Source organism: Ursus arctos, unplaced genomic scaffold (assembly GCF_023065955.2).
Source record: "Ursus arctos isolate Adak ecotype North America unplaced genomic scaffold, UrsArc2.0 scaffold_14, whole genome shotgun sequence".
NCBI lineage: Eukaryota > Metazoa > Chordata > Mammalia > Carnivora > Ursidae > Ursus > Ursus arctos.
The window spans coordinates 27,356,738-27,379,299 of NW_026622808.1; the positions used below are offsets into that span (position 1 = coordinate 27,356,738).

The 22,562-nt window shown below is 51.7% G+C and overlaps 2 protein-coding genes across 10 annotated transcripts in view; one reads left to right on the forward strand and one right to left on the reverse strand.

Annotated features, from left to right (window-relative positions):
- Positions 1 to 1,939: 1,939 nt before the first annotated feature.
- HAUS8 (HAUS augmin like complex subunit 8) lies at positions 1,940 to 21,470 on the reverse strand. 2 transcript variants are annotated; one of them, XM_057311617.1, is made up of 12 exons: positions 21,236 to 21,456; positions 19,542 to 19,632; positions 18,513 to 18,577; positions 15,790 to 15,845; positions 10,563 to 10,644; positions 8,047 to 8,139; positions 7,841 to 7,935; positions 7,184 to 7,249; positions 6,922 to 7,080; positions 5,497 to 5,638; positions 3,414 to 3,555; positions 1,940 to 2,357 (listed from the first exon to the last, which is right to left on the reverse strand). In XM_057311617.1, the coding sequence occupies exons 2-12, from the start codon at positions 19,568 to 19,570 to the stop codon at positions 2,159 to 2,161; spliced, it is 1,128 nt and encodes a 375-aa protein (XP_057167600.1). In that variant the 5' UTR covers positions 19,571 to 19,632; positions 21,236 to 21,456; the 3' UTR covers positions 1,940 to 2,158. The 2 variants fall into 2 exon arrangements, with proteins under 2 accessions (XP_057167600.1, XP_026356237.1); XM_026500452.4 differs by lacking the exon at positions 19,542 to 19,632 and having other exon boundaries at positions 21,236 to 21,470.
- Positions 21,471 to 21,600: 130 nt separating this feature from the next.
- Positions 21,601 to 22,562, forward strand: part of MYO9B (myosin IXB) — an 85,728-nt gene continuing 84,766 nt past the window's right edge. For all 8 annotated transcript variants that reach the window (XM_057311618.1, XM_057311621.1, XM_057311619.1 and 5 more), the window contains exon 1: positions 21,601 to 21,691. The gene's annotated coding sequence lies outside the window, so the exon portion shown is untranslated. The remainder of the gene's footprint in view (positions 21,692 to 22,562) is intronic.

Here is a 22,562-nt window from a genome sequence, read left to right on the forward strand (position 1 = left end):
CTTTTCCCCCAGGACTGATTTTGAAGCCGTGAGAGTAGCTGCCAGATTCTATTGTCACTTGAAGAGTGCCCTACAAACAGCTCTCAACTGACAAAGAGCTGCTTGGCTTATGGACAGCAGTGCCAAGGTGAAGGGACAACAACCCTGTTTGGAAGGCCAGCACCTCAACCAAGAGGGTAAAAACAAACCAGTCTGGTGGGCTGAACTGCACACCCTTTACTCAGCAGTAATGGAAGACTTGAACAGAACAAGAGTCCCTCTGTCTGGGTTTCTAGACTCAGGGGTCGTGGCCAGTAGCCTGGCCACACAATCAGGCAAATGGCAGTGGAAAGCTGGCCTACGAAACGGGTGCCCAGGTGGGGCACAGCCCTGTGGAAATCACTATGGGAATCAGAGGGGGGCATTAGAATAGCACAGACCAATGCCCATCTGAAGAAATGCCTTCCAGGTTTGGAAGCGGATTGGAATCGGCCCAGGGTCCTCACTCGGGGTGGTCTCCTGGGCACCTAACATGAGTGGACGTGGGGGGGTCTGTAGCAATGCAGAAACGTGCTGAATCTCGACAAAGTCCTCTCACACCCATGGAGGCACAAAATGCCAAGAACTGTTGTGTCTGCCCACGAGAGAGACAGATCCTGCGGATGTCTCTGTGGCAGGTTCCCTGGTGGGAAGGCCTGGGGCATAGCTGGCGAGGGAGACTGAGGCTGGTAGCCCTGGGGAGCTACAAAAGGGCCCTGATGGGAACAGACTGGGATTCTGAATGCGCTTTGCTCACCTGGTGGTACGTGCGGACGCCGAATGCTGTAAAAGAACTGGGAAGGAACCTGCAACCGTGTGGACCGGAGTCGGATTCCCTTAGACCGGGGAACATACTGCTATCCCACGATGTCCAACAATGGGCAGAAAGCTCTCCGCAGAGAACAGCTCGATAGGAAACGGGAATGGGGCTTGGAAACACTGACTGTTGAAAACCAGGGGAGACCGGGCCTGTGGGGCAGTAAGCGGGTTTGTAAGTTCAGGTAACTACTGACAAAAGGACCGGGGTTCCCGGGTGTACCCTCCCGTGGACCCAACGCTTTCTGCACATAAATGGGGGACAAAATGGTCTGGGGATGGGAGAGAAGTTTCTGGAACTCTGATCCCGGAGCTCCGTGGGACGCCCCAGAGCAGGCTTTGAATGGACGTGGAGACTGGGAATGTGTGGGTTGACGGGATTATAGGTGAAGTGTGGACAGAGACTGGAATGTTTCCACAGGCTTGACGGGAACAGCTGGAGGCCGTTAGTGTCTGCTTCATGGGCATGACTATCGCATCTCCCTAGGGAGCACTTCCCCCACTCACAACTGTCCATCTGAACCCCTGGGGAGGCCCCGGTGAGGAGTGCAAGGGTCGGTGGGGCAAAGGTAGAAGCCAGACAGGAACGGCCCTGCCTGTTTGAGAGGCCTTAGCAACAGTGGCTGCGTCTCCTTTACTCGGGCTCACGATGGCAACGGATACCGTGCCTCTCTGGGGAACATTCCCGTACCCAGTGCTGTTAACACAGGCTTGTAAACGGGAACCAGCCAACGTCAATGGAGGTACGCTACCTGGGAAGCACCCAGATGGCTAGAGCTCACGCAGTGTAGACAGGAGCTGGCGGGATGATTCTCTGTGCCATACTGGGCGTGCGGTGTAGACCACGGCTTACGGCCAGAGCCCGTCAGCGCCTCCAGCAACAGCGCCGGGACTCTGGACTGGGTGGGGAATTTCCACTCCAGGGCCAACTCCGAACTTGCTGAAGGACAGTAAAGGGATAAGCACCCCGGTGACTAAAGGACATGAAATCCGCTTGCAGGTGAAACACCATGTCTCATAGGTCCCAAGGCTCCTAGGAGCAGCTGCCCAGAAGAACTTAAGACAACAAGAGCCTTCTACTGACCCCCGACGTAGCAACCAAGGCTCGAATGCATTAGTTTTATTCTTTAAATATCAAGTGATACACTCATACAAAAATAGCTACATTGCCCAGCTAGTGTCTAAAGTGCTTGAGTTCTCAGAGCGTCACACACGCACCGCCATGGCACACGTGTGCCCTGAGCCAGGGGAAGGGGACGGGCTTTCTTCCCGGCGGTTTGCAGGAGGGTCCCCACTTGTGCGGGAGGACACGGCTTGTGTAGACTCATACCGTGTGTGGCTCACCGGCGCCCAAGAGGAGCGGGCCACGGGCCTCTCCTGGAGCTCCCCCACAGGCGCCTTCTTGATTGAAATACCACCGGCTGGGGGCCTCCAGGCCCTGGGCTTCTTCCCAGACCTCCTGGTTGATTAAGGCCGCCTCTTTACTCGCCTCAGCAGAGAGTTCCTGCACCTGGGCGAAGCTCCTGCAGAAACAACAGGATGGATGAAGCCTTTTCGCCCTCTGTGCCCGGGAGCCAGAGAGAACCAGGGGCAGGGGGCTGGGCCTTTGCGGCTGCCATGTGGGGAAGGGGGCTGCTTCCTGTGTGCTCTTGGGAAAACATGGACAACTAAGAACAGAACAAATCCGAGCAGAACTCAGGGAGGTCTGCAAGAATGGGACCAGGCAGGCGCGAAAGAAGATTCATTTATTCATCAAATATTTAGGGAACACCTACACCGTGTCAGGAACCATGCCATGAATGGACGGGCGGCCCTCACAGAGTGTAAACGCTGGTGGGGAAATGCACACGCAAGGAGCATGTCTGGCCACCAAACCCGTGACCCTTGTGATGTGGAACCCTCTGATGCGGGCTGAGATCACCTGAGGGTGCACACATAGGAGGAAACATCATAGTAGCTGGCAGCTCTTTTTTATGAGTGACTTTCAAATGTTTTTAGACATTTCCGGCAGCATTACAAAGGAGAATGAAAGGAGATTCTTTTAGGGAAGATGAGGAGAAAAGCCCCACAGTAAAAAAAAAAAAAAAAAAAAAAAAAATCCCCCAGCTGAAGCTTCAACAGTGAGAAAGATGCCGAGGTGGCTTGCTGGGGGAGCGGGCTGTGGGGTGCACTGAGGCTGGGGGCTGCTTCCTTAGGGCACACATTTGTGAATCCCATCAAACTAAACTGTTAGGATCTGTGCCTTTTCTATATATGTTTATACTTCCAATAACAAGTTCCAAGAAGATCACCCCAACCCTTACCCCAGGAGACGTTTCAAGCACAAGCAGACCCATCCGAGGGCACCGAAAGTGCTGTGACTCTGGGGAAGCACAGGACGAGTGACGCTAGAGCCCCCGTTCTAACATGGCTGCTTGAGAACATACACGTGGCTGTCTGAGCTGAATTCAAGATGCTTTGCCTGTTCCCCTCTCCCTGCCTCAGTGGACCCTTGCACCCCTGGCCTCTGCAAACACCAGAGCTGCCTGCTCTCTGGAGCAAGACCCGCCGTTCCCAACTTCAAATCTTTCCCGCATTACCTTCGGAGTTCCAGATCCTTCTTTTGGGTCATTTCCTTGAGTTCGCTGAGCAAGTCCAGAGCTTTCACATTTTCTTCTAAACTGCCGATGCCCAGTTCTTCCAGCAGATGGCATGTGGTCGTCAACTCCTGCTGCAAATCGTCTGGAGGGGGAAAGGGGTGGTCAGCCAAGGGTTTCACGGTGCCCCAAGCAACGGATGCACGAGTTGGGCAGCTGACTGGATTCTTCTCGTTCCCTGGACTGTTCCCTTATTATGCTGGAATCGTGAAGAGCTCAAAGGCAGAGAGGGTCATGGAGGACGACATTCATGTGTTGGTACCGTCTCTGTGCCCCCATGCCAGAGATCACGGGGGCCTGAGATCATGGGTCTGAGATCATGGGTCAGGCATGTCCACCAGGCAGGCAGTCACAACGGACTCACAACGCCACTTCGACGTCCTCAACAGAAATTAATCCAAAAACGGCCAAGGAAGTCTGTCCCGCAAGCAACTTAAAAACAACCCCGTGGTTCCCACTCCACGTTCCCGGCATCTCTGTACCCCTCACCCGAGAGAGCGCCTGCATCTAAGGACACCAGCAGCTCTCCACTTCTGGCACATGCCACGCCTGTACACATTACATGTCACCACCGGACACCATAAGGTTTTGAGAACATCATAAGGGTTCTTCCACAAACACCCATCCATTTATACTCCTCGTTCTGGTCTCCATTGCCTCCTCCCGAAAGACATGTTCAGGACCTAATCTCAAGTACCTGTGACCGTGACCTTACTGGACATGGAGTCTTTGTTGACATCACCGGGTTACAGTGAGGTCTGTGACCTGGCATCCTTCTAAGGAGGAGGCAATTCAGAAGCAAGGCCGGGTAAAGACACAGGCCTTGTGGAGCGATGCCACCACCAGCCAAGGAATGCCAAGAACGGGGAGCAGCACCGGGAGTCAGGAGAGAGGCACGGAACGCATTTTGCCTCCGAGCCTCCAGAAGGGTCCAACTCTGCTGACACCCTAATTTCAGACTGCAGGAACCCTGAAGGGAATAAATTTCTGTTGTTCCGAGCCACCCAGTCTGTCGTTAATTCCAGGAGCCTCAGGACGCTCCTACGCTCCCCGATCCTGACTCCTGGCCACCACATACAGCACTTGTCAGGGACGGAGTGCAAGAGTCGCAGATGTGCAGCTGACTGCATCATTATAAAACCGGACACCTGCACGCAGATAATCGCTCCACAAGGCTCATTCTTCACGGCTCCATGTGATTACCTTACTATTCGTATTGGGAAAAGCAGGATTAAAACATCATCTCTGAGATGACCCATAGAGCAACAGCTTCTATGATCTTGAACTGTTTGTGGAAACTTCTGGAAGGAACGTCCACCTGATTTGGGATGGTGATCCCTTAGTACATCAGCCTTGAACAAGGCGTATTTAGATGGCTCATGAGGGCCCTGCCTGGAAATAACCAGACTCGAGGGCAGCTGCAAACTTGCTTTGGGAAGACGCTTGCTCTAAAGAGAATTTTAAGATCAAGAATGCTTGCTGGTTTCTTCCCGTGAAGGATTAGGTGGGAACCCTACGTAAGACAGGGATCCCACGGCTCTTCATAGAAGGTAGGATGGGGTTGGGGTGCCTGGTCGGTGGAGCATGTGACTCTTGATCTGGAGTTTGTGACTTTGAGCCCCACATTGGGTGTAGAGATTACTTAAAAAAAAAAATCTTAAAAACAAACAAACAAACAAACGAAGGCAGGACAGAGTGAGAATCAGCATCTCTGAAGAGAACCCCCCTTTGGGGGATTGTGGCTACTTCCCAGGACTGTCTTTCAGCAGGGCTGGAAATTACTGGGCCGGTCCACAGACCTGGCTTCAAATCCCAGCATGGTCCTTACTCGGGGTGCGACCCTGGACAAACCACAGCCTTGCCAGCCCCCTTGTCCTCTACCATTTGACGAGGGACGCACCATCTACCTGACAGGAGGTCGTGATGTGACACAAATGGATAAAGGTGGCTGGCACACAAGAAGCACCGACCTGCATTGGCCATTCGCTGGATCTGCCCCTTGCCCGGCAGCCGTCCCGTTTCCTACCTAAGAACCGCTGCCCATCCCCGTCCAGGTGGACCGATTTCACAGGAAGCTCGTGCCTCGTGGTATCCAGGGCTGTGGCGAACGTCTTGTACTGCTCCTTAAAGCGTTCAGCCACAGCCTCATAAGGGCTGAGCATCTCAATCTGCAGGCAGGAGGGAAAATGGCTTATGAGACAAAACCTAGTCACACACTCGGGAAGTTCACAGTACGTGTGAGGTGAAGATACAGCACTGTGCTTTCGGGGTCTCCTGTGGAATCCTCCAGGAGGTTTCCATGGGTGTGGGGGGGCTCTGCCCTCACTCCCAGCTGCTCCCCAATAGCCCAGCCAATTGCAAGGTGGCCCAGGCCTCCTCACTATGAACATGGCTTCCAGAACATTCCACGGCCAGGCCCTCAAGTGGGATCACACTGGACCCAAGGCAGCTGGGCCCTCCTGCTTCAGACCACTGAGCTGAAACACCTGCCCCTCATAATCCCCCCTGCCTTCCCTCGTACACACTGTTAGGGTCCTCGTGCGGGTTTGTAATGACATTTGTTCGCTTATCTTTTCTTTTCCTTCCACTGTAAGTTCCATGAGGACAGAGACCTGAGCTTAGCCCAGGGCCTGGCTGCAGGGCACTCTTTCTCTCTCTCACACACACATACACTGGGTATTATGGGTTGAACCATTTCCCCCCAAATTCCTCTGTTGATGTCCAAACCCCCAGCACCTCAGATTATGACCTGACTTGGAGACAGGGTCTTTACAGAAGTAACCGAGGTAAGGTGAGGTTGTTCGAGTGAGTCAGATCTGGAGACAGACAAGCAACAAGGAGAACGCCAAGTGAAGAGATGCAGGGAGGAGATGGCCCTCTACAAGCCAAGGACAGAGGCTGAGGACACAGCCGTCTCTCTTGGCCCTGGCAAGGCACTGACCCCGCTAACCTCTTAGTCTGACGTCCTGCCTCCAGGACCGTGCGAGAATCCCGGGCCATTGTTTAAGCCGCCCGGCCTGGGGTACTTGTTACGGCAGCCCCAGTCCACTCATACCCCGGACGACCAGCCCCATCCCCCGACAGTGCTAGGGATTGGCTCTTCTCCCAGCACTGACCACGTGGTGCCAAGACGGCATCTCCCACCAGCACCCTGGATGCACGGGAAGACACGGCTCACAACTTGGTGTCTCTGAGCACAAGTCACAGGGGCCTAGACGAATATGCGCACATGTGCGTGGAAGGGACAGGTCTCTCTGGCTGCTTAGCACTTGACATTACAGCCTCATCCTCTTATAGACTGTCACACACCAACACCCAGTGGTGTCAAAAGCGGGCCACAGCGTTAGAGCCAGGCGGCAGGGACACCCCCTGTCAACACTCCCTCCGACCACCCTGTCGGGCCCTCCCCGCTCCCGGGACACGTGGCACAGAGACTGTGGTCACAGCTGACCTGAGCGTCAAGGACGTCTGCCAGCTCCCGCTTCCTCTGAGTGAGGAGAAGTTGGCGCTTCAGCTCGTAGGCCTTCTTCTGTAGCTTCTCCTTCTCTTTACACATTATTAGTAAATTCCTTTCTGCCTTTTCCTCGAATGGAGCGAGACCGTTCTCCATCTGTCAGGCGCACAACAGCTCAGGCCAGAGGGAACGCCATCCCCGCAGCTGCCAAAGGCTGCCCTCCCACCCACTTCATGCGCAAGCGAGGTTCTGTCTTCACCTTTACGGTCAGCAGAGTCAGGAGCAACGTTTGGGATTCCATCATTTCCATCGTCTCTGATAGGTCCTGGAGGAGGAGAAAAAGACTCTCTCGGTCGCCAATGAATTGGTAAAAACTTAGCTCTCTGACCCCCGGAGGGGCACAAATCTAACTTTGATGAACTTTACTTAATTCGGTAGTTTGAGGATTCCCCCCGTGTACCTACCCGCTGTTTCTGTTTTCTCGTTTAGTCTTTTTGGGCGCCCTGTGAGAAGGGGATTGTCTGGCCCCTTCCAGTGGCTGGCCGGTCCCGAGCCAGCTGGGGGGTTACCCATCCAATCAGTGCCACACTGGAGCCAGGCCACGGGCCTCCCACCCCAGAGAGACCTCAGCCCAGCTGTCCTGCCCCGGACCTTCCCTAGCATAGCATCAGCAAACGAGGCCCCAAATCTCATTGTTCACACAATCTCGCCTTTGTAACTACTCTTGTACATGTACTTGGGGCAACTTAAACTCTACGAATATTCTGAGGACGCGTGTGGTTTTGGGTCTCTCCTAAATCGCGTGGCTGGCCTGTTCCATCTCAGAGCCTGGGGCCTCGCGTGGCACGTGTGCAGGGCAGGAGCGAACATCAGACGTCTCTAACCGCACAGCTTCCCTTTCATTTCGGACACTTACCGGGCTCTTTCTCTGGGAAGAAGAAAACGACGATGACTCAGTTTTCTTCGACATCGTTTTGTCTAATTGCGGAGTCTTTCTAACCATACTTTTGTCTGAGACCAAGAAGAGCATTTTGAGGGTGAGAACTCAGAGCACGCTCCGGCAGCCCCCTGCAATGCACCGTAACCCCCCCGCTGGGGAAAAGCACAAGGGGAGTGCTTTACCATTGATGGCCGAGAGGTCCAGGTCAGGCGGGGCAGTGCCGTGCCCTTCCAGTAACGTGGACTGCAGGTCGCCCTTCCCGATTCCACTGCTGTCTGTGGGCCCAGGGAGAATCCCCAGAGGTCAGCAAGCTACGGCGCGCATATGCCAGGAAGCAGGCAACTCTGTGGTGCACTACCCCTTGCTCCCAAAAAGTTAGCGTCTTGTGAAGGGCGCGCTACAGAAGGCTGAAGTGCCTCTTCCCATCCCAGCCAACAAGGTGTAACAGTTCAGAGCAGAAGTAGACAAGCGACGCGGGCTCTCTAACCCAGGGATGCAAATAGGCCTTGCTGCTTAGCTTAATAAAAAACAGTGTTCTTGGGGTACCTGGGTGGCTCAGTTGGTTAAGCACCTGCCTTTGGCTCAGGTCCTGATCCCAGGGCCTGGGATCGAGCCCCGCATCAGGCTCCCTGCTCAACAGGGAGTCTGCTTCTCTCTCTCTCTCTGCTGCTTCCCCTGCTTCTCTCTCTCCCTCTCCCCCTGCTCGTACTCTCTCTCTCTCTAGCTCTCTCTCAAATAAATACATAAAATCTTTTTAAAAAATTAATTAATTAAAAATAAATTTAAAAAACCACCGTGTTCTGGATAGGGCTCTGATAGACACCATGTACCTGTTCTTCCCTCGGCTTTTCCCCTCTTTCTCCAGCAGCTTCTGCACTGTTCATCTTCCCTGGGGGTTCCCTTCATCTTTACCCTCTATTTAACCATGTGAAATTATGCTTGACACCACCTAAAATGGGCAGTGGGGTACTGCGGGCTTCAACTAAGCCAGGGCTCCAGCGGGCCGCAGAAATGAACAGATGGCATGCAAAATACTCTCCGTCGTCGTGAGCAAGGAAACAGCAAGTGATTTAATGGACATCCGTGCAGTTGAGAAAATGAGTATGTGGAAACAAACAGAGCGACGTCACAGTGATGTGTCGGGTATGGTACCCTTTGTTAAGAGTTTTTGAAAACCCCTGGGTAAACAGGAGTCTGTTGAGCTCCTGGGTAAGAGGATGGAAACCTCAGGTGGGAGACAGGTAATTTCCTACTGAGCCACACAATGGAACTCAAGCAAGCAGTCCCTCTCAATTCTCGTGGTTGTGTTTAAATTACGGGTTCTCCGCCCTGACGCTACTGACATCCGGGGCTGCATCACCCTCTGCGGCGGGGCTGTCCTGGGGGCGGCAGGCGGTTGAGGAGCCCCCCTCGTGTCCACCCATCGGACGCAAGCAGCATATCTCCCCCAACCATCATCACAACCAAACGTGTCCAGACAGTTCGAAGTCTGAATTGCCTGCGGGTGGGAACCCTGATTTTAAGATGTGGCTGACCCAACTTCTGACGCCCCTCTGGGCTAGACCCCAGCTTTCCCTGCTCAACGCGTGGCCCCCAACCCAACTGCCTGAGGAAAGATTTCAAAGCCAGCCCCAGCTCCAGGTGCTGCTCCTCAGGCATGCGTAGGTCAAGGAACAGCACAGATGCTGAGCAAACATCTAAACCCCGATCACCAACTTTCTCATCCCCAAAAAGGTAGCGACTAACAGTCTACTGGTGATTGGAGCCACTACTGATAACATAAAGTCAACTAACATGTATTGTACATGTTACATATATTATAAACTGTATTCTCATAACAAAGTAAGCTAAAAAAAAAAAGGAAATGTTAAAGAAAGCGTAAGAGAACATACGTTAACAGTACTGTACTGTAAAAACCCACATATGAGGAGATCCATGCAGTTCAGACCCCTGTTGTTCAAGGATCAACTGTACTTAATTTTTCCTACGAGACTCACAGTTGTTGCCATTTTGAACAAGGAGCTGTGGGCCAAGAAACAGCTTTGCTTCCTGTGAACTGCTTTCATGCAGAAGAGCTGCCCACTGTTGCTGGAGAAGTGGGCACGTGAGGAGCTGGATGGAGTGCTACTCCGGAGAGGGGCCTTCCCGGACTTCTAGGATGAGCACACGGACTACAACTGGGCACCAAATACACAGTAATGATCCAAGTGGCAGCTCATGAGTGAGTGTCCACCCTCCTTGTCTACATTCTCCGTCTGTTGTTGTTTTTCGTTTTACAACAAACATTTATGTCTACAATCAGAAAAACTGCAAGTTTTCCATATCACTTTGGTGACGGCTTCTAGAACGATTAAGGGGAAACCATGATGAGGAAGACCTAACCCAAGGTAGTGAGAGGCAGAAAGATGAGGCCTCAGACGCTCTCTGAGTTCCACCCAGGAAATGATCACAAGATCAAGGAAGTGCCATGATGGCCGCACAGGAAGTGACCTCCCCTCTTCCCCTGCCCTTCCCCTTCAGCTCCCCACATGCCTCAGATCTGTCCTTGCACAGACCCTCTTTAACTAGCTCCTCCTTCTAACACTTCCCAGAAAGAAAGAGGGAGTTCGGCCTTAGCGTACTTGAAAAGAAAATTCACCACCACGTCCATCACTTACTGGGCTCAGAACTGCTTCACGCCCTCCCTCCATTTACACACCTTTGCTCTTCTGGAGCAGGTGGAGCTTCCTTCCCGCTTCAGGCATCTTCCCACTGGTCTTTAACGCATCGGCTGCAGAAGCCTGTTAGGGGAACACCTGGCATTCAGGATTCAGGGACAAGACACCTCCCCTTCATGGCCTGTGCAGTCTGCATCTGCTATTGCTTCGACGCCAGGGACAGACTTAGAGTTCTGACATTTAGTTACATATAAACAGGATGAATTAATCAAAAAGGATACCCTCACATGCATAGAACATAGGGAACCACCAGAATGTTTGCCAGTGATTATCTCTGATGTGGCAGATTCCAGGTGACTGATTTTCTGTATACTTTATAGTATTTGCAGAGAACATGTTACTGTGGTCATCAGGAAAAAAAAAGTTTTTGTACAAGTATCCATTTTCAAAACTTATTTAAAAAAACAAGCAATGCATGGAGCTAGCAAGCCATTATAATATAATAGCCTCTGAGCGAAAGAAAACCTTGTAAAGAGCAAGAATATTTCAATGTGTAGACTAGTACCACTCCTGTTCAAGCTCCTACTGGCAGTCTCAGAATAAGAAATAAAAGGCAAACAGGTTGAAACAGAAGAAATAAAACTCTCTTCTTACATGATTTACAAAGAAAATCCCAAATGTTACTAAAACTAATAAGTAAGGGACTCCTGGGTGGCTCAGTAAGTTAAGCATCGGACTCTTGATTTCAGCTCAGGTCATGATCTCAGGGTCGTGGGATCAAGCCCTGCATAAAGCTCGGTGCTCAGCATAGAGTCCACTTGAGATTCTCTCTCTCCCTTTCCCTCTGCCCCTCCCCTTCACTTGTGTGTGTGCATGGGCTCTCTAAATAAATAAATAAAATATTTAAAAACCAAACAAACTAGTGAGTTTAGCAAGATTGCAGGATACACGGTCAATATAAAAAGATCACATTTCTACCAATGAACAACTCTGGAAAATGAAATTCAAAGATCGTACCGTATGAAAGCTCTCAGCAAGAAAAAACCAAAACTATGCATGGTGTTAGGTGTTTTATTATTTTTTTAAAAAGATTTTATTTATTTATTCAACAGAGATAGAGACAGCCAGCGAGAGAGGGAACACAAGCAGGGGGAGTGGGAGAGGAAGAAGCAGGCTCATAGCGGAGGAGCCTGATGTGGGGCTCGATCCCATAACGCCAGGATCACGCCCTGAGCCCAAGGCAGACGCTTAACCGCTGTGCCACCCAGGCGCCCCATGGTGTTAGGTGTTAACTAGACTTACTGTAGTGATCATTTTGCAATATGTACAAATGCTGAAACACTATGTTACATATCTAAACCTAAGAAAATATAGGGAAGGTCTATATGCTGGAAACTACAAAACGCTGATGATAGAAATCCAACACGACCAACTAAATGGATAGGTGTAACTATGTTCATAGATTGAAAGGCTTGGCATTTTTAGGATGTCTTTCTCCCTAAACCAATGCAAAAATGCTATACATTCAAAATCCCAGTAGAAATTTTGGTAGAAAATGGCAAGCTAAGTATAAAACTTATATAGAAAAGCAAAGGAATGGGTTATGATCTCAGGATCATGAGATCAAGACCCACGTTGAGCTCCGCACTAACTGTGGAGCCTGCTTAAGATTCTCTCTCCTCCAGGGCGCCTAGGGGGCTCAGTTAGTGAAGCATCTGCCTTCAGCTCGGGTCATGATCCCCAGGTCCTGGGATAGAGTCCCAAGTCGCTGGGGCTCCCTGCACAGGGGGGAGTCTGTTTCTCTCTCTCCCTCTGCTCCTCCCACCTTTCCGCTCATACTCTCCCATGTACGCGCTCTCTCTCAAATAATAAAATCTTAAAAAAAAAAACCTCTCTCCTCTGTCTCCCTCTACCTCCCCCCCTCTGCTCGCACATGAGCACGTTCCTTCTTTCTCTCAAAGGCAAAAAAAAAGGAAGGAAGGAAGGAAAGAAAGAAAGAATGAAGGAAAGAAAGGGAGAAAGAAAGAAAGAAAGAAAGAAAGAAAGAAAGAAAGAAAGAAAGGCAGGCAAAGGAACTATGAGAGCCAGCTTCGGAAGAGAACAGAGTGGGAGAATTCACACTACCTGATTTCAAGACTACAAAGCTATCTTGGCAGCGTGTGACTGGCTGGCCTAAGGACAGACACAGAGAACAATGGAAAAAATGGAGTCCCGAAGTGATGCATACAAAAAAGGTCAATTGCTTTTCAACAGACATGATGAGATAATATAATGGGGAAAGGAAAGTCATTTCAACAATGGTGCTGGCACAGGAGGACACCCATACACTTAAAAATGAACTTCAATTCCATCATCACACCAGATACAAAAATTAATTCAAAATGGATCACAGACCTAAATGTAAAATTCTGAAACTATGGAAATCATGGAAGAAAACACAGGAGAAAATCTTTGTGATCTTGGGTTAGGCAAAGATTTCTTAGGTAAGACACCAAGAGCACAAGCCATAAAAGCAGAAATATGTAAGTTGGACTTCATCAAAATTGGGCACTTCTGCTCCTCCCAAGACACTTACAAGAAGGAAAAAACAAGCTACACCACCAGAAGAAAATATCTGAAAATCACCATAAACGGCTGGTATCCAGGATAAAGAAAGAGTGCTCAAAACTCAACAATGAGAAAACAAATAACCCAATCAAAAAACGGGCAAAGATCTGAAAGGACACATCACCAAAGACTGGCCAATAAGCACATGAAAAGACACTCAAGATCATTAGTTGCTATGGAAATGTAAATTAAAGCCACAACAAGATACTACTTCTCATCCACCAGAATGGCTTCAATCTTCAAGCACCAACCGAACTCTCCTCTGGCTGGTGGCAATGCAAAGAGCTGCAGCCACTTTGGATAATAGCTGCACAGTTTCCTACAAGTCAGTCATAAATACACTTACCTACAATTCCTCTCCCAGGAGAAACGCGAGCATGTCCACACACACTCCCACACAAGAATGTTTAAGGTGGCTTTGTTCACCACTGCCAAAACCGAGAATCAAACCAAATGTCCTTCACTCATCCACCAGAAGGAACCAGCACTAACTGTGACAGGCAGCCACGGGGAGGGACCTCTTTTCCTTTATGTGAGAGAAGCCAGGTACAAGAGGCTGCATCCTATGTGACACCTTTTTAATGACCTTCCGGAAAAGGCAAAGCTATAGGGGCAGAAATCAGGTAACTGCTGGGATGGGGTGGGGCCGGCTTCAGCGGAGAACCAAGGGATCCTGGGGGTAACTGTTCTGTATCGTGACTGCAGTGGGTCTGTGACAGGATGAGTTTGTCAAAACTCGCAGAACTATATGCTAAAGAGTGATACTTACTCTACGTAAATTCTCCCTTAAGAGATGGGGTGGGGGGAGAAAGAAAACGGACAAGCTTCTAGAGATCGAAAATACTAGAGCATGCAGATATACAGGGATGCCTGTAAACAAGTTCACAAGGCAACACTAAAATTATGAGACATGGACTGTGATCTTTTGTCGAAAATCACTTCAACAAAGTAAATCACGTGAATTTAAATTTAAAAAACACAAAGTAAATCATGGACTCTGGGTAATATGTCAATGTAGCTTCATCAAATATCAAAGTGCACCTCTCTGGTTGGGGATGTTGATGGCAGCAGGGAGTTGTGGTGGGGGACAGGGGTTATATGGGAAATCTCTGTACCTTCTGCTCAATTTTGCTGTGAACCTAAAAGTTCCCTAAAAAAAATTAAGGCCAGGGGCACCTGGGTGGCTCAGTCGGTTAAGTGTCTGACTCTTGATTTAGGTTCAGGTCATGATTTCAGGGTCATGAGATCGAGCCCTCCGTCGGGCTCTGCACTGGGTGTGGAGCCTGCTTAAGATTCTCTCTCTTGGGATGCCTGGGTGGCTCAGTTGTTAAGCGTCTGCCTTCAGCTCGGGTCATGATCCCAGGGTCCTGGGATCGAGCCCCGCATAGGGCTCCCTGCTCAGTGGGAAGCCTGCTTCTCCCTCTCCCACTCCCCCTGCTTATGATCCCTCTCTCACTGCGTCTCTCTGTCAAATAAATAAAATCTTTAAAAAAAAAAAAAAAAAGGATTCTTCCTCTCCCTCTGCCTCCCCTGTCCACCCAAGGGTGCTCACTCACTCTCTCTCTAAAAAACAAAAATAATAATTAAAAAATAAAAAAAATTAAGTCCATTAAAAACAACAAATCACTCCCAAGAAGTGATATCAGTTAATGAAAAGGTTTCCTTTTTCCTCAAGTTGAATCTTAAGCCACATTATTATTTTTCTGAGTTAGTTTGTTTATTAAGTAATCTCTACACCCAACGTGGGGCTCAAACTCAGGACCCTGAGATCAAAAGCAGCATGCTCTTCTGACTGAGCCAGCCAGGCGCCCCTTAAGTCACATTATTAAGACCTGCCATTCCACCCTACCAGAGTAAAAGGTAGGGAGCAGAAATTAACAGTTCACTGAATTTTACCATAAACCAAATTTGGAAAATGGAAGGAATAACACAACCTCCCCAAATTCTCAGTACGTGCACAATGAAACAAGATACGTAACTGGGCCACCTACTGAGTGCTTCTGTTAAACGCCACACAAAGCACATGCTCATATCATTAAGTGCTTCATCCCATCATTTTTTTTTTAAGTTTGTTTTCTACTTTCTAGATCACAGCATTTTTTTTTTTAAGATTTTATCCATTTATTTGTCAGAGAGAGAGAGAATGCGCGCGCACAAGCAGGGGGAGCAGCAGGCAGAGGGAGAGGGAGAAGCAGACTCCCCACTGAGCAGGGAGCCCGACGCAGGACTCAATCCCAGGACTCTGAGATCATGACCCGAGCTGAAGGCAGGCACCCAACCAACTGAGCCACCCAGGCGCCCCATCCCATCATTTTCAACGGCTGCATGATTTTGCGGCTACACAGAGTTCACTAAACCTGCCTCTGATACTGGGTGATTCAGACCTGTCGTTTTCCCTCTGTAGTCCTTCTTTAAAACCCTGCAGGTGTTTTTTAAATGCCAGCCAAGGCCAGGGACTGTGTGCTGGGCACCCGACAGAGCTGCTTCAGGACAGAATCCAGAAAGGAATTATCGGGTTGAAAGGAACAGTCTCAGGTTTCAGTAGAGATCGTGCCTTTGCAAAAGGGACTTGGGACCATGCTGCACCCAGCCCGTGTGACTTGTATCAGAATTCCAAGTCCAACAGAACCCCATTCAGAACACTCAAACCAACATTGTTACCTTTTTGGTGGTTTTCTTCTCGTACTGCAAGTATCGGGACTCAACTATTCTTCCACCTGTGGGGGGACATACTGTTGGTTTATAACAAGACTACAACCGTGGAGTGTGAAGGCCCCCCAACTCCCCCCATCAAGAGCCAGGTACTATGTACCTTCCCTGATCAACAGCGGGAACGGGGGAGCTGCTCCCCCTTGCTCCTCTCAGATCCCGTGCTTCAGCATCCTCGAGCATGTATGGGACACCTACTGTATGCAAGAACATGTGGGATGCCTACAATTTCTAAGCCCCTAGGCTAGGGACAGAGCCCCAGAGAGCCACAGGAATGTAAGGGAATACGCTCAAAGCAGAAAGTGGATTCAGGAGCAGGGCAGGGACAGGATAAAAGACCTTCCACAGGGGGGCACCTATTTGCCACCGCCTCCTCCTCCTCCTCCTCCTCCTTCTCCTTTCCCAACTCACTCCCTGTGGTCAGGACCCCAACCACCCCTTCCTTCACCAAAGTGTGTGCACAACTCACTCACAGTATGGGCCTTTCATGCCTCTATATGTCCTCACCTAGCTCAGGACCTCTCGGGAGACATGTTCAATGCTCAGATCATATACCTTGGTGACAGCCCAGCCCCAGGTTCCCCCCATTCCATGCGTGCCTCACAGTGAAGAGGTTTCTCACAATGGCCCCAGTGATCACCTACAGTCCTCTGCTCTGTTCCCCAACCCCTCTCCCGGCCCCTCCCTTGTACCTTCTCCTCCCCCTTCCCCCACACTGGGTCCCCTCCAGTTACCTAGTGACCAGTTACTACTTCACCAGGAAGACAGAAGTAGCCCCAGAAGACCCTCCGACCTCAGCATCTAGCAGCCTCCCAAGTTCAGGGCCATATCCTGGCCCCACCATGCAGAGGGACCTCTGTGCTTTGGGGTAGAGGCCAGCCCTCACCCCACTGCCACTGCCCTGCAAAACCCCTCCCCCAGTTCCTCTCTTCAACGGTCTTCCTGTTATTTCCCCCCCCACCTACACCTTTTACCCCTACTTCTCCACTCCCCTTTACAATGACAGCTCCTCTTCCTCTACTCACTCCTGAACCCCGCTCCCGTCTCGTCTGGCTTTCACGATCACCACTGCACCAAAGACCCTTCTTTCCGCAAGGCCACCGAGATCTCCCTGCTCCAAAGCCCACCGGCCCATTCCCAGTCCTCATTCTGAACACGGCACTTGCTGGCACCTTCCTCCCTGACATCCTGTGTCCTCCAGGCTGGCTGCCCCGCTGGCAGCTGAGAACGGGCTCCCTTGCAGGTCCATTAGCTGATGAAGCCTGAGCACCTCCAGGCACCTCGCAGGTCTCACATCCCCGAGGGGCCTCCCTCTCACCTCACCGCCCCCGCTCTTTCCGTTCCAGCACCGTTGAGGGCAAGGACTTTTGTCTGTTTTGCTTACGACCACAGTCCACCACCCAGCAGGGAGTAGGTGCTCAGCCATGCATCCAGTGCACGATTCTACACTTTTTCTAAGTTCCTCTAAAGCTTAGGGCTCTCCCTTTTTAACGAAGAGACCCAGGAAGAGGACATGGTTAATGTCACACAGCTTAACAATTTGGTTAAGTGACACGATGATTTCAACTGGATCTTCACGCCAGGATTTCATCTTTCACTGGGGCTGGGGGTGCAGCCACAACCCTGAGTAGAAAGGGAGTGCATCCATAGTTAACGGGGAGCATGGAGCTGGACGAGGAACTAGCGATTGCCCTGAGTGAGTGCCAGGCAAGGAAGAGCCATGCCTGTAGGGTGAGTGGGCTCAGACAATCAGGCAGGAAGCACTTTGGGGTCAAGGCCAAGGCCAGGTGAGTCCAGGGGAGAAAATCAAGACACACCAAGGGTCTGCCATTGGATGTCCAGCGAGGGATCAGGGCAAAGAACACCCCCATTTCCAAGCACAGGAAACCATCCTACTTTCAGTCTAATACCATCAGCAAAGGGTTTCGCTCCTCTGGAATACCCAAGGCCTGGGGTTCCGTGGACAGCTGAAAAGCAGTTTCAAGTTTCCAGAAACTAGAACGTACATATTTGTTTTGAACAGTAGTGGATTTTCCAGAGAAGCAATGTTATGATGAAGGATATAATTTGTGTTCAAGAACTAGACCACGTGTAAACATAACAGAGGTTATAAACAAGACCATCAAGCGATGCTGTAATGGCTCCAGTCACTTGCAACCAGAATTCTGCTCTAAGTTCTCGGAGACAAGCACTGGCATGCAGGACACTTGAAGAAAATAGTTCCTTGTATCAGAGGCCTGAGCTCCAAGGAAGGAGATCCTTGAGTCCACTGCCCAAAGCAGCACTGCTAAGAGTCAAGGGAGGCTGTGAACAATGACTCCAGACCCATAGGGGGACACCAGATATGTGGGCGCCCCTGAGGTGCTTCCAGAGAAGAGACTGAGACTCCAGTGTTTGCTAATGAATTCAGCTCCGGCTCTCCTCACGCCACTTCCTAGTGGTGAGGCCTGGGCACAGCCCATGATCCCCGCTGCTGGAAGGGCCCACTGCCCTAGATGACCTCCCCCAGGTCCTGCCACACCCCTGGCTGCAGGACTGGGTGACCAGACTCAGACTCCCCAAAGGTGTGACTAGAAGGCAATAAAGCCCTAGCTCCCCTGCTCTGGCCTGGTTTTTTTCTTCCCCAAAAGCACTTATTGAAACTGGATTGTAAGCTAGATTCCAACTTTGCTCACCTTGTGTTCTTCTTCCTTTCATCTTAGTGCCACCAGGAGTACCGGGAGCCACTGAGAAAGGCTTCCTAGAAGAGGGAGATAGGGGTCTTGTTAACATAGTTATGTAGTTGGCTAAGCTCAGGGAAGGCAGCGAGGAGCCTGGGCTTCCTGGGGACAACTCAGGGCCAGCACTCCCCCTACCGCCCTCCAACATGCTGGTGTGTGCAAGGCAGAGCCGCCTTGACTGGAACAGAGACACATAGCCCCTGCTCAGCTGAAATTGAGAAGGGCCCAGTGTAAGAAGAGTGAGAAGAGCAAGCAGGTTTGCCAAGCCTCAAAGATCTCAATTTAAGTCAGGGGTTCATTAATTCATCAGGCACTTCTGTGCCTACTGTATGCTCCTGGTGAACAAGAGATGAGCTCCTTCCCTGAGAAGGGAAGCAGCGTATTCCTGTCAGGCAATGTGAAGAGTGCCCCAGACAGGTACAGAGGTGAGGAGAGGTGAGAGACAAAGACCCGTTTGCTCAAGTACATGGGGAAGGACATTCAGGGACAGGAATCAACAAGGCGAAGGGCCCAAGGGCAGAGGAGAATGATGTCGAAATCGGAACCGATCAGCCCTATGGCTTTGCTGGCAGAGTTCTGACTTCCCAGCTTAAGGGCTCAGCCTACCTACTGGCAACCCTTCTCTGTAAAGGGCCAGACAACAAATATTTTCAGCTTTGTGGGCCGTATGTTCCTGCCAAGAAATAACAAACCCTGAATATTATTCAGCCTAAAAAGTAGTGAAGTACTGATACATGCTAAAATGGATGAATCTAAAAAGTACTATCCTGGGATGGGGCACCTGGACGGTTCAGTCGGTTAAGCATCTGACTCTTGATTTCAGCCCATGTCATGATCTCAGGGTCCTGAGACGGACTCCCGAGGCGGAGTCTGCTTGAGATTCTCTCCCTCTGCCCCTTCTCCCTGCTTCCGCACTCTCTCGCTCAAATAAATAAATAAATAAATAAGTAAATCTTAACAACAACAACTTAAAAAAAATATTACCCTGGGGGCACCTGGCTGGCTCCATCCATGGGACATGCGACTCTTGATCTTGGGGTCCGGAGTCTGAGCCCCACGTTGGGAGCAGAGTTTACTTAAAAAAAATTAATAAAATCTCTTAAAAAAAATTATCCTGGGTGAAAGAAAACAGACACTCAAGGCCACATATTGTATGATTCCACGTATCTGAAATGTCCAGAACAGGGAAAGTAAGACAGAAAGCAGATTGTGATTGTCCGGAGCAGAGGGGTGGATGAAGAATGCGGAGTGACTGAAAATGGATACAAAGTTTCCTTCTGGGCTGATGAAAATGTTCTAGAACTAGACAGCGCTGGTGGTTGCACAGTCTAAAGGCCATAGATCACTTACTTCAAAATGATGTTATGTGTGTTTCACCCCTATTCAAGGAAAGAATGAAGCCCGATGTAATAGGAGAGGGGGAACCTTGAGACAGAAGACTCGGGGATGTGCCCCAGGTGTGCAGTCTGGGCAAGGGAGATGCTGCCAACAGAGAGCAGCAACTCGAAAGGAGCACACTGAGGGGCAGGGCGGGGGCCTGGGCGCTGTAACCCCAGCTGACGTCACGACACAAGCTCCACTGGTCACAGAGCGGTGGTCCCCTTGCTCAGCTCACTGCAGCCACCTCCTGCGTAGCAGGCTCTGAGGACTCCAAGTGAGACCCAGCAGGTGCTGGGCCATAGTGGGGAGAGGCAACAACCAAATAAATGCTCACTGGGTGCCAGCAGCTCTGCTCCTTCACAGAACCCCCCCAACCCTACAAATACCTCCCCATTGGCCTGCTTTATCCTTGTTTTCGGATGAGGACCTGAGTGTTTGAACAAGTCACCCCTGGCAAGTCTCAGAGCTGGCAAGGGACAGAGCATGGTTTCCCTATGGGGTCTGAGCCAGGGCTCTGGAGTCAAACCAGATGGGGGTGGCGGGTTCACTACACCTGAGCCAGCCTCAGGTACCTTCCCCCAAACCTCGGAGAGGATAACAGCAATCTCAAAGGGTAAGGGACCCTGGAGAAGACACAAGTGATTTCAGCTGGTCTATTTAACTTTAATTTGCACTCGCACAATAAAACATCGGCCCAGTGAACAAGTAAAACAAACCCAGCCCAGGAATCGTGCCTGGCACCGGGTAAGTGGTCAAAGTCTGTCTCTCTTGTTCTTGCTGTGTGACTCTGGACAAACGACCTTCTCTCCCTGAGCCTCTATGATTTCATCTGTAAAGGGGAAGCATAGAAAAGAGGGGTTGGGAGGATTAAAGGAGATACTTTAGTGGCTCAGCACTTGTCCACTATGAAATGATAACTGTAACGACAGATCACATTCGAGAGCCACGCACTGTTCTAAGAGCTTTTAAGTTTCACCCGAGGCCTACAAGGTTGAGCGGCGGCGTCATTCGCCCGGTTTCTCCGCGGAGGACAGCGAAAGCACAGAGAGATTAAGCCACCAGCCAGGGATCGCCCCGCACCCAGACAACTGACTGGGGACTCGAAGTCTAGTTCCGCGCCCAGGCTGCCGAGCATGCGCAGAGGCCGCCTCCCGCCTCCCAGGGCCTGTGCACCCTCGGCAAGTCCTGAAGGGGTCAAATCCCCAATCCCCAACTCTGCTGCCCCACCTCCCCCAGCTCTCGGCCATGGCCTACTCGCCGGCACCCACAAAATCCAGACCCGTGGCGCTTCAACTCACCCAGCTCCACGCCCCGAGGAATCCGCCATTTCCCGCCTTTAACTCAAAGGCCGGCTCTTCGAGTCCGGGTCCCCGCCCCCTCGCCCCGGCCCGAGCCATATTGCGCCGCCATGGGAGGGGTGGCCGCTGGCCTCGGGGAGCGTGCCTGCGGATGGAGCGGGCGACCCTTGTGCGCGCGCCTCTCTGTCTTCCCCTCACACTTGGATTCATCCACCAGCGGCAGGAGGCGGTGTCCTGAGCCCGTTGGGAGGGGGCGTGTCTTCGCGGCGCTCGGCCCCGTGGCGCGCTGGCGTCACGCCCCCGCCCCGCCCCTCCGGAACCCGGAAGCGGGAGCGCGCGGGGGAGCGGCGGGCGCGGCGGGGCGGAGCGGCCCGACCAGTGGTGGGCGGTCGGGCGGGCGGGCGGCCGGGCGGGGACCCGGCCCGGGACCGGCGGCGCGCGGCAGCCGAGGCCCAGGTGAGTGGCGGCGGCCGCGGGTTGGGGGCTCGATCTCGAAGCTCGCATTGGCGGGTTGCCTTGTAGGCTACGGAGCTGAGGGTTAATGGGGGGAGGCGCGAAGGCTGGGGTCGAGGGAGCGGGAACCAGCTTGGGGGTCGCGAAGAGGTTGCAGGAGACGGAGTGGGAACGGGACGGTTAAGGAGAAAGTTGATGGAATGGGCCTGGTGAAGGAGTTTGCGGATGCAGAGGGAGCAGGTCTTGTGGCTTTGAGCGGCTTCTCTGAAGAGGACGTGGCTTTAGTGGTAGTTGGGGGTCGCAGGAAACGGGGCTGGGAGGGGGAAAGGCAAGGAGGCGGGGTTGAGAGGCCCAGGAGGGGGACGTGGGGCAAGGCCGCTGGGGGTACAGCCCGGGTACGATTGGGGGAAGAGTTACAGTACGGCCTGGGGGCGTCTGCCCTCGGTTGAAGGGGTAGAGGAATGGCTCCTGGGGGAGGGAGGCGCCTGGGATTCTGTGGGTGCTCAAATTCTGGAGGTCTAAACCCACTGGTGTGGTGGCCTGCGAATGGGGAAGGGGCAATGGGGGATGGGAAAGGGGGAGAAAAGTCATGGCAAGAACTGAGAGCCAGTTCAGGGGGGTGCTGAGAAGGAGAGGAAAGGACAAGGGTAGCCTGGTACAGACATGGGATTTTGGGGCCCCCCTCCTCTTGATTCATCTGTTTCCTGACTTTACCCCCAACTGCTGGGTAACCCAGGCGAGTCTCAGTGCCCTCTGGGCTGGTATTCTGGTATTCCAGACTTGAAAACCACGCCACTCTCCTCCTAAGACAGGGCTGGCTGGAGCCCCGGGGGTGGGGGGTCCCAGGGAGCAAGGAAGGAGCCTCCAGACCTCA

Coding starts and splice junctions, on each gene's coding strand:
- HAUS8 (XM_026500452.4), bottom strand. CDS start 21,264: ATGGCGGATTCCTCGGGGCGTGGAGCTGG. Junction 10,645..15,789: donor AGAAGAAAACCACCAAAAAG/GTAACAATGTTG, acceptor TTCCCCTAACAG/GCTTCTGCAGCCGATGCGTT. Junction 2,358..3,413: donor AAGGATCTGGAACTCCGAAG/GTAATGCGGGAA, acceptor TTGTTTCTGCAG/GAGCTTCGCCCAGGTGCAGG.